Raw genomic sequence first — 11,981 nt, forward strand, 5'->3', positions numbered from 1 at the left:
TGATTGTGAATAAAGATATTTCTTCCAAAAGTGTAAATACTTCAGTCAAATTAAAATAAAATATTAATATTAATTTAAATCTCAATAAGCTGTCACTAACTCAAGTACTGTACTTAAATACAGTTTTAAGGTAGTTAACTGGATTTTTTCCATTTTGTTCTACTTTATACCACCACATTGGTTTGACAGCTCTGTTACCAGTTACTTTACAGGTAACGATATTAAACAACCTATAATGAGTATTTAAAATATGATGTGTTGTTATACAATGAATTTAACCAGAAAAGGAAACATACAATTGCCAGAATAATCTGAATCTCGGGCACCTATAATAAAATGTTTACATGTTAATGCATCAGTAGCAGTTTTCCAATGGTGTAATATATAATAATTTACAGTCTTTCTGACAGTGACTTTTATACTTAAATTACAATTTGTTGCAATACTTACAGTATTCCTAGCCTGTGTCTGTAGTACTTTTACTTGAGTAAAATATCTGAGTACTTCTTCCATCACTGTGCAATATATGTCTAATATGACATTGAACAGTGCCAGTTTTCATTACACACACACACACACACACAGCGTTTCTGCTTTTATTTTGAAATTTGCATCGCTGGTATTGGCCTGGCTTAGCTGGGGCAGATGGACCGGTTGAGCCTCCTTTCTAAAGACAACCTGAGATTACACAGTACAGCAGCCACTTTTAACACTTATTAGTCTGTACAAAGAACATGTGTCTTTTTACGATATGTCAGATGTAATAACACTCAATCGACTGTCTGTGGCACTCACTTATATTTACTTTATAGTGCCTTTATCGCATTTTAAAGTACGTTTTACCTCACAATAAAGTGTTTTCATTTGTCACAGGGTTACAGGACAGGTGTGTTTTCCCCTGAAGTCAAAACAACAGGCTAAACATTCAATGGAGAAAAAAACGAGTCCGTCTATTCTAGACATTCTCCCTCGATGACACAGTCACAGGCTCGTGCAACAGGATCAGGAAAGTTTCGATGCTCCGCCCCGGTAAATGCACCTGCTGCACCACCTGGAGCAGATGAACACTGACGGGCTAGAGGCTGTGACAGCAGCAACAACATGGGAGGTAAGATCCATTCATTCTGATACTTGGATCATAAATTGACGCCTTTTTTTTTTATTAAGAGTTCAATAGACTTTTATGGTTTTTCTTCGATTCTTAAAGGCGTGAAACTGTCAAACCTCTAAGGAAATCACTGGAATATTCCTATTATTATTCCTGTAGGACTGAGAGTGGATATGTGGTGATCAGTACTGAGTTTACAGTGTCTTTGTGATGTTTCACGTTTCTTATAATAACAGCTCTTTGATTTACTATGGCACAAACTATTCAGTCAAGTCATACCTCCTTCTTATACTCATTACTCATTATCTGATGTGTATTCACATTATTATGTAGCTTACAATCTGTACTTTCTATTGTAATTCAATACAACATCCCTGTCATAACATCTATGGTTATGAAGTTTGGTACCACTTTCTGGGAAAAAAAAAGTTTAAAAGTTGTAATTAATGGCTTTATTAATGGTTAATATATCTTTTAAGCTTCATACATCAGTTATAAGTCATTTATAAGAACCACATTCGGGTTGCCAGGTTACGAAAGATCCTCCTCCAGTATGATTCTTTTCTTGTTGCAAGTTAACTCTTTAATTTATTAGGAAGATTTCTCCAATGCACTGTTTGACCATTGAAGTGTGTTACAACACACCTTGACCCAAGCCCATTTATAAACTGCTTCTTGATGTTTACAACCACACACTTATTGTGGTGTCACCATTTCTTAATGTAAGCATAGTTTGATTTGCTGTTGAGCTCTTTGCAAACTTATAAAAGTAGTAAAAGTAGCAATGCCACAATACAAATAATCAGTTATAAGTTAAAGTTCTGCATTCAAAGTTCAAGTGCAAAATATCCTTAGTACCCAAAGTAAAATCACTTGTTATGCAGAATGACTAACTTTAATTGACGGATTGTTGTATATTTTATTTTTGGATTATAAAGGTGAAACTAAATAAAAGTACTTACTGCTGGAACATATTAAATTCTCTTATCAATACAGTCTTATTGTCTTATCCTACATGATAATTTATATAATCTAATAAGTGGAGAAAAAAAGTAAAATATTTGCCAATGAATTGTGGTGGATTAGAAGTATAAAACAGAGGAAATTGGACTAGTATCACGGCTCAGTTTGTCACTTGTTAATTTACTTTGTCACAATTCTTTTGTTATTACATGAATATTACAAGGTTCTGTGAGAAGGTGGAAAGCCACATTTGAATAAAAGTAGAAAATCCAGCTCAAGGGCGAGTGGAAACTGATTTTCATAAACCAAATACACCTACACCTCAGGTCTCTCATAGGTGCACCAGGTGTTATTGACCAATTAGAAGGCAGTGGTTATTGCTTCCCTTCTCTCTATCTGACAGGCGTCTACTCTGGTGAAAAGATGGCAGGATTTTTCTCCTACGAGAGTTCAGAAGTCGACTGGTGTGAAGACAACTACAAACACTCTGAACATGTGGTGGAGTACTTCAACACTGTAAGTTCTGTATACTGCAACATTCATGTCAATACAAACATTCAAGTTTCGAGATTCATATGTAAAATCACATATTCACACAACATCTGCCCCATAACTGCTAGTCATACACATATTTTTCCTTTTTGGTTGATTGAATGATGTTTCTCCTGCAGATGAGCAGCTTTTCCTTCTTCATTATATCGCCCGTCATGCTCTACCTTTTGCACCCTTATGCCAAAGAGAGGAGCCTGGCAATCCACATAGTTTGGATCATGATGATTTTTGTAGGTCAGTTTTCTTTCTTTCATTGCATATTTCATGTTGGTCTGTATCACAAGATACGTCTGATTTCTTTACATTAGTAGGTCAACAGGAGTCACCAAACCTGTTAGAGACATGAATCATTGCCTTCATGAGTTGTTCGTTCAATTATGAGTTGACATGTGCATGAATCAGTTTTTGTCAGTGTACACCCATTTCAAACTCTATTCTGCACACACAGATGAAATACTGTTACATGCACTACCTGCCAAGTAGCCAAGGTAAGTGGTCCCAAAATGGATCCCTGGGGCACACCAGCATTATGGTATAGTGAAGAAGACCAATCATAGGCCTTAGGTGGATTTTTTTTTTTTTTTTAAATAGAGCCTCAGCCATGAAAATGGGTCATGAAACAAACTGAATTAATTATTTTATGGTTTACAACAGTGGTTCCCAACTTCTTGGGAATTAGTTTCTCAATCAATTACTGTTTTGATCATCAAAGAAATTTACAGCTACTAGCTTCTTAGATGTGATTTTGTTTTTGGTTGTTTTCTTACAATTCTGTGATTGTAAACTAAATAGCTTTGGTTGAACAAAACAAGACATTTGATGGACTTGATACTGTCATTTTCACAAGTTGCTATGCCATTGCCATTAGCTGAGAAAATTATCAGTAGATTAATGGACAAATATAATAAAAAATAATTTGCTAGAGCTTCTTGCAACCTCTTATCACCTGTTGCAATTATTTACCAGGAGTTTCACCAAAGAGGAATTTTCCTTGCTTTATGTGGATTTCAAGAAAAATAGTATAGCCTTTCCTCTCCTGTTAATCATCACACCCTTTATAGATTTATCTTGTGACCCACTGTGGGGTCCCAACCCCCAGATTGAAAACCAGATGCTAGATGTAAAAACTGATGAACATTCTATCAATTTCAGACTTAACATTCCCATTCTGCCTCCCCTTCTCTCTTAGTCATTTGTCTTTAGTCCTTATGTGTTTGTGTTTCTGTAACAGTATAAAAATTTTACTATTTCACATTTAAAGAAAAATTGCTCTCTCTCCTTCCAGGGCTCTTCTCAGCATACTTCCACATGACTCTTAGTTTTGTTGGCCAGATGTTGGATGAGTTGTCAATCCTGTGGGTGCTGGCAGTGGGATATGCTGTCTGGTTCCCCCGCAAGCTGTTCCCTTCTTTCATAAAAGACAGGTAAGATAACTTTGTAACAATCTACCCGATAACAGATGACTGATTTGTGTTTCCACAAGTTAGTCCTAGGTTTTTGTTTCTGTCTTTATTCGGCAAATGGTAATACGTATTGGCATGTGTTACTAAGGACTCACACACAGCTCAATAATCCTTTAATAAGACAAGTCAAAAAAACAATGACAGTGTTTCTAAGGCACGCCACTCTGAAACCTAATCTGTGCTGGCTAAGGAGCCAGGCTGACAGCCTCAACAAGAGGCATTATCACAAAAACACAATATGGTGCCGCTGTCTTCACCTGAATGTGACAGATAGGGGCTGTCACTATTGTAAAAGAGGGGAGCTCCACCCACCCTGTTTAAATATTTAACCACAAGGTGGGAAAAGATGAATGAAATTTTGATGACACCTGAAAAGAATCCCACAGCCCTGACTCAACAACCTCTCACATTGATTTTTACAGTTTTTCAAGGTAATGTGTTGGTCCTCCTCATCATGAATGGATTACTGAAATTACCTACCAGGCACAGGCCCAGGGGTGCTGAGAGGTCAGGGGGCCTCTGGTAGGCTACAGCCTCTGCTTGAAGAGACCAACGAGATTTCAGCTCATTGTTTAGCTGTCTGGCCACAACTTACCTCTTCTGGTTCACTCTCACCCCTCTTACAGAGTTATTTTCAGAGAAAAAAGCCCTAAAATCCCACTGTACACTCAGAATCAAACAACAGACAGATGCATTTAACAACTAGCTGGTGAACATAGTGGAGCATAAGCATCTAAAGAGCCAGATATTTCCCTCAGGAGTTGGTGGAGACCAAAAGCAAAGAGCAAACATTGGACTTACATTCTTCAGGTGGCCAAAAGCATGACTGCTAATTGATAATGCTGCTCTGTAACTGTCAATGCGTAAATAACTTAAAAGGTGATGATATGTCAATGCTTTGGACAAGTGTGAAACAGCCTCTATTGTTCAGGTGCATTTTGTACCTCTTTCAATCTGGGTGTCTCACTCCTCTTTAAGCGGCGGTGGGGCTTTTACATGTCTCATAATTCATCCATGCACATAAACCTTTGCCTCATTGCTTCTTTTTTTCTTTCTGTCTGTTCCATCACAGGTCCACGTTTTCAAGGCTCATCCTGTTGGTTACTGTCATCACCTCGGTGTCATCGTTCGTCAAACCTACAGCTAATGCCTATGCTTTAAACTGCTTCGGCCTCCACCTGCTTTACACTCTGGCAGTGGAGATGAGATGGTATGAAGACTGTGGCCTTTTCCCACAGTTGTATCGGTTTTTGTTGCAGTTTTGATTTGTTGTCTTAATCAATGTTCTCTCTTTCTCAGCTGCACTGACCAGAAGGCTCTGCGACTGGCCAAGCTGTCAGTGGCTCTGTGGGTGCTCGCCATCTCCTGCTGGATTAGTGACCGTTTTGGCTGCAGCTTCTGGCAGCGGCTAAACTTCTGCTACCTCCACGGTATCTGGTGAGTCCTGGCTTAGGCCTTTTCCCTTCCCTTCCTTTGCATCAGCAAAACATTACGCCCGCTGAATTATGTTTCTTATCAACATATTATCAAGCATATTTGTCTTGTAATTCAATATCAGCTCAGAAAGTAAAGTATGATGAAACTTTTTTTTTTGCTTATGTTTAAGTACTTACACTTAGGAAAAGATAGTGGTCTAGATTGAATGTTGAAAAAGTCAACAGTAACATGAAGCATGACAAAGGATGTGTTTACTGTATTAACATTTAATCAAAACCACAGACTTTCACTATAACTTTAACCAAATTGCTTTTGTTGCCTGAACCTTATCACGCAGAGGATTCAGACCCAGCGCCTGTGAACATTATCGATTCAGCAAATTACATTTTATACAAAACATATGTGGCAAGAAGAATTGGTACATATAAACATATTTATTAGGAGACATGCTCATGTATGTTAATCTTCATTTTATGTATCCTCCAGGCACATTCTCATTGTGATGGCGGTGGCTTATGGCAGCACTTTGATAGCTTACCTGGACGCCAACTATGAGATACCGTATTCGCTGCCTGGACTGCAGTACTGGCCATGTGATAAATGGGCTGTTGGATTACCTCACATTGTCCTGAAGGGTACTACCAAAACACGGAAACGGTGCTAACAAAGTCTTGTTTAACTTTGGCAGAACATTTCTGTTAGTGCACTCCATTAGGACAGTAGAAGATGCAATCTAGGATCTGAAAGCTTGGCCCCACCACCGTAATTCAAAATACGGGAATCTAATGTCACTCCAACTGATTGACAACAACAACTAAATACAAGTTATGCTTGTTTTCTGATCCTATAAAAGGTTTATTTACACAACAGATGGAGTACCGAATGAGCCAAGTTCACATATACAAAACTATTATTTACAGATCAATCTTAAAATCTATACTTTAATATGCCCGGTACTTATACTATAGATTCATATTTCTAACACAGTAGCAAATCCAGAACTATTATTGCAGTGATATTGTGATATTCCTGTAATTCAAACCTTTGCTCTTAGTCTCTCTATTCAAGCCATGATGTGTGTTTTCAGAAACTTTTCTGGGGAAATCCCAACTAGAGTTAGAGGGATAGAGACTGAGGGCATCAGTTGACTGAGCTGACTTATCTTGAACTCCTACGAAGGTGAAATGAGGTTTGGTTTTACAGGTTTTAAGGCGATGACTATCAAACATTATGAGCTTGTAAGTCATGAATGGTTTCATAAAATATCCATGGGCCTCCAGTTTTAAAGAGTTTGTCTTTGACAGTTAAGCATGCGTGTTTTTGTATATATAAATCAGTTACTGATATTTATTTTCAAGATATGTATACGCACATTTGATTCTGCACATAACCGATTGTATTGACATACTGTATGCTTTCTTTTCATGAAACTATTCTTTTGCTAAGAAACAGTAGCTACTGTCATTCTGTGCAACAGTTTCTTGGAGTGAGGCGCTACAGTGAAATGTGTTTGCATGGAGTTTTAAAATACCTCAGCATGTGATGGCTTCACAGTCATACATCCTGTCCTCGGGGTCAGTTTGATCTGTAACCTGAACTGTTTTGTCTCATTTTAATCTAATACAAGCTGAGTAAAGTTATAATTGTCAGTCTAGTAATGTGTTAGAATTAAGACATTCATTTAAACTCAGGACATTTCAGTGACACCTATTTGTCGCTTTGTCTATAAAAAATAGTCTCATTCAGGACCTCTGAAATATGACTCTAAAGTGCATTTGTATGACTGACAGCTCCACGACAATCACATGCAGATCTGATTCTTGTTTGACTGACTCTAACTCACCAAAATGACCTTTTTGTGTAATTTGGTGATGTGTTGAGAATATTCAGGTACACTGTGCCTCCATTCACGTGATATTTCCGGAAGGATACAACAGACACAACAATAGATCCATTACACAAAGGAATGCACATGTTTTCTCTGCACTCCAGTGTTCAACAGTGACCTCCTGTGGGTGATGATACTTTCAAAAGCAACTAGTGCTTTTAAAAATATAATGATATTAATTAGTGACAGCCAGATGATACGCTAAGAGTGAGGTAACAAATAAAACAGAATGTGTTGGCACTAATTTCAAATGTCAGAATCAATTATCCGTAACTTTTCAGTGTCCTGTCTGGATAAACTGAAGTTATTATGTTTACAGAAAACTGTATGTCTACATCAGGTATTCCCAACCTGGAGGTCAGTAACCCTCAAGTTTGTCAGATGCTCCAAACCTGTGGTCCACACTGAAATACATCAACTACTGGATAAGTTGCCATGAATTTCTGTTGAGGCATGCATGGTGCGCAGAGGATGAATCCTACCGACTTTTGATCTGGCGCCCTCAGTCTGCCAAAATTGGCAATCCAGCAGTTGAGATGTAAGTTTATTCAAGTTTTCACCTATCCTGTGACGTATATCCACATCTACTAGATGGACTGGAACAACATCTTGTAAAGGGATTCATTGTCTCCAGACGATAAATTGGTATGACTTCCCTAACTTTTCCTCGAGCACCGCTAAGAGGTTGACATTTAGGATAAGTCATGTCCATACTGAGGCCATAGTGTGTATTGAGCGGTCAGAAGAAGGCATTTCCTAATTTAGGGGGTCATAAGTAAAAAAGGTTGGGAACCACTGCTGTAGATTTATTCTTTCATTTAGAGAAATATGTTTTGTGCTGATTGTTAATTAAATTATTTGTTCAGGTTTTTCCCTTGGGCCTTGCAATTTATGATACGACTGTATTTTTGGTCATCAAGGAAAAATGATGAACGTTGTGGAAACAATTGACATTCTTTTGTACAAAGTCGGACCCGTTGACAAGTTTTACTATCATTGATAATAAAGCTTTACTACGTGTGTGAAATCTGTGCCGCATGGCTTCATTTTGAATTTCTATCTCTTCCAACATACTAACATAATACCTACTCAGTGCTAGTTAGCCTGTTAGCCTCTGGATGCTACTGTGGCAGCTGTGGCTCAGGAGGTAGAGCCACAATCAGAAGGTTGGCGGTTCAATCCTTGGCTCCTCCCATCCGTGTGTATAAGTGTCTTTGGGCAAGATACTAAACGCCATATTGCCTCTGATGGCCGTTCCATCAGAGTGTGTCTGTGTATGCTAGAAGTGCTGTGTGAATGGGTAAATATGGCTTGCATTGTAAAGTGGTTGATCAGACTATATGAGTGCAGTTCATTTACTGATTCCTGCTGCCTGTGGAGAGACTTGCTGCTGCATCCTGTTAGTGTAAATAATCATTTCACATTTTAATTTAAATACTTTTATCATCTCCAGATTTATTTCTTAAATGTGCTACTGCTACTACTACTCATACTACAACATCCCTACGAGTTGGAATATTTGTGTTTATCTACAGTAGAAATAACACACACTTGGCATCATCACAATCAACATAATAAGTTAGTAAGTAAAAACACTTTCATAAGTTAGCAGCTTTATTTAAGAACAGCTTAATATTTTGGGGTAAAAAATGATGCATATTGTCTCATTTCCAGTGGCACATCATGTTCTGCCCTGCACTTGTGTTTCCTAAAAGATGCACAACATCAAATAAAACTTGAAATACCCAATACATTTAGAGATCTGCAGCCAGTACATACCTAGGGAAATAAACAATCAAATATCCCGACTGGATCCGTTTGAGCAGCAGGAGAAGAAGGGGAGGCACCAAGCCAGTGAGAGAGTGGTGACCTTCTGTCCCACAGCTGAGGCCTGATAATCTCACATCAAAGTCTGAGCACAGCAGAGACTTGACTGCAATGGGCCCTGACTCTGTTGAAAAGAGGTGTATTCAATTCTTCTCAGATTAAACATTTGAAATGGACATTGAGACAGAGGCTGAGTTAGATTAATGTGACAACCTGTGGAGTTATGAATAACAACACATTTGTCAATATGTACCCATGTTTCCTATGGCTTAAATGGATGCATGTTGCTGTCACAAACTTGTTTTGAAAGACTTCACATTTTTCTTTGATTGGTGAGACAATATAAATGTGGTTATTGTCAGAGATTTTTCCACTGATCACACAGTGATATCTTTCACTTTAGATCTTAGCTATTGTGAGCAATGCTCCAGACTAATGAGCAGGCATATTTAATATTAAATAATTGTGAAATAGATAATAAAATAAAATTGATAATATCAAATAAAACATGACACAGAATTAATTCCTTCTTCTGTTACCATACAATAGAGTACGCTGGTCATGCAGGCTGTCGTACTGTCTATTGTTGAGGAAAACACTTTTAAGTATACTTTTAACCAAGTATACTTAAAACTTTGCTTTACTAGTTTGTTATGGTTTTGTAAGCAGCAGCTGGAGATGAATGAAATGGAAAGACTCGAAGACTTCAAAACTGTCAACTAGTGACAGATTCTGTGTAAATATAAGAATGTGACACATATAAAGTTGTATAAGTAACATACAACCTTCTTTGTTATTGTTATTTCATCGACGGCCTTAATAATAACTCAATTCTAGGGATGCAACTCACAACTATTTTCCTTATTGAAACACAAACTGTTAGTAGTGTTTCCATCAAGACAGCTGTTTCTGTCTGCAGTTGTTACCCCCCCCCCCTCCCCCCATGTGTGAGGTCTAGTTTTGATGTTGGTTAAGGTTTGAGGGAAGACACCAGATCCTACAACCCTTTGTGGGTTGGTCTGAGTGGCTTCCTTCCTTTCTTTTTTTCTTTCTGTTCCTTCTGGCTGGCGCATCAGCCTTCTGTTTTTGTTGTTGATGTTGATTATGGTCATTTTCTTTCATTTTTATTTAGTGGTAAACAGAATGTTCTTTGCTGCAACAACTTCACTCTCTTAGGTTATGTTTGACCTCTTTTCTTAGAGAGTCTTTGTGGGGGGTCGTAACAGCAGCGTGTGCAAGGAGCTTCCACGCAAAGCTGCCTTGAAAGGGGACAGCAACAGTGTTGGAGGTGGCAAGTGTTGTCGTTGTTTTTGTCTCTAAACTGCAGGTGCACGCCGAGCCACAACATTTCATATGCAAAGAGACGCATGCTTCCATTCACCTTACCTTAACAACAACCTTATATCCTTGACAAAGAAATTTCAAGGTGTTATCTACATGTAAACATTCAACAGTGACCTCCTGTGGGCTGGTGATATTTAAAATAGTTTGAGGCGAACCAGTTCTTTTCCGAATGTAATGTTTAAAAGATAACAAGTGAAACCTGAAATCCAGATACTGAAGATCTGACACTACTGAAAAAAATACGTGTGCCTCCTGGCCCACTGCTCCCCATGTGGCCAAAGAAAGTACTGTCCCTTGTTTCTCACAGCTATCTGTTAGGTGGTCAAGATCCATGATTCATGACATGTTGCAAATATCAAACATGTTTGAGTCACGTCAGACACAGGTGTGTAGCAGAGTGGAGAAGAGATTTGACTGTATCCCGCTCTGGACTGACATAAACACCAGTTGTATCATTAGTTGTAATGTGCACTATAAAGTTAAAATTTTTTCAAAAGGTGTGCCTGAAGGTAGAAAAGGTTTATGCCAATGAAGTTCAAAGTCTTTCTACCCCCTCAAAATGCTAAAATCATGTCATTATGTGAAATCATGATGAAGTTACTGGGCCTCAAAGAGGAGGGAGGGTTGTGAAGACTTTCCAGATTGGTACAGAAGTCTAAGCCTTACTGATGAGTTGTGTGCCAAAAAATCAGTCAAAAGAGGACGAAGGCTGGGATGGCACTTCAGCTATCCTACAGTTACCCATTTCTTTATTTAGAGGTATTTTTGACTAAAAAGTTTATTAAGTGCTTGTTCCAGTCCAAGTTAGGACACAAATATTGCATAAGTTTTGTTATCATGTAAAAATGAATGTTATTAATACTTTAAAATCTACTTAACATTCTCAGTTAGTTACACATTTGCTCTCAATTTCAATAAAACTATGTTTTGTCTGTCAAACCTGTGGGACATGTTTTCATTTTGTATATCTGTATGTCCACACATATTGAAAAGGAGGCTTTAAAGGTTGACGTCTCAATACAAGTGGGACACCCTCCTGTCTGACAGCCAGGTGGGACTTCTTTTACTGAGATTTGACTAAGAGGGAGACTGGGTCAGTTTGAGCGGCAGGAGAAGAAGGGGAGGCACCAAGCCAGTGAGAGAGTGGTGACCTTCTGTCCCAGAGTTGAGGCCCGATAATCTCACATCAAAGTCTGAGCACAGCAGAGACTTGACTGCAATGGGCCCTCACTCCCTAAGTCTGTAGAAAAGAGACGTCTTCAATCAGAAGATGTACTGCTTTCTTTCCAGATGAAACATTTGAAATTGAACCAGTGCACATGGGCCATTTGAAACAGAGGCCCTGTAAGCTCATTAGGACTACCTGTTGAGTTAGGTGTAATATTACATTTATCCAGAT

At 38.3% G+C, this 11,981-nt stretch overlaps 1 protein-coding gene across 1 annotated transcript; it reads left to right on the forward strand.

Moving 5' to 3' along the window:
- Positions 1–322: 322 nt before the first annotated feature.
- acer1 (alkaline ceramidase 1) lies at positions 323–8,418 on the forward strand. Its single transcript, XM_056377934.1, has 7 exons — positions 323–1,108; positions 2,475–2,587; positions 2,743–2,857; positions 3,909–4,047; positions 5,159–5,296; positions 5,386–5,523; positions 6,010–8,418. The coding sequence occupies exons 1-7, from the start codon at positions 1,102–1,104 to the stop codon at positions 6,185–6,187; spliced, it is 828 nt and encodes a 275-aa protein (XP_056233909.1). The 5' UTR covers positions 323–1,101; the 3' UTR covers positions 6,188–8,418.
- The last annotated feature ends 3,563 nt before the right edge of the window (positions 8,419–11,981 follow it).

The sequence above is a fragment of the Seriola aureovittata genome, chromosome 6, assembly GCF_021018895.1.
Source record: "Seriola aureovittata isolate HTS-2021-v1 ecotype China chromosome 6, ASM2101889v1, whole genome shotgun sequence".
Taxonomy (NCBI): Eukaryota; Metazoa; Chordata; class Actinopteri; order Carangiformes; family Carangidae; genus Seriola; species Seriola aureovittata.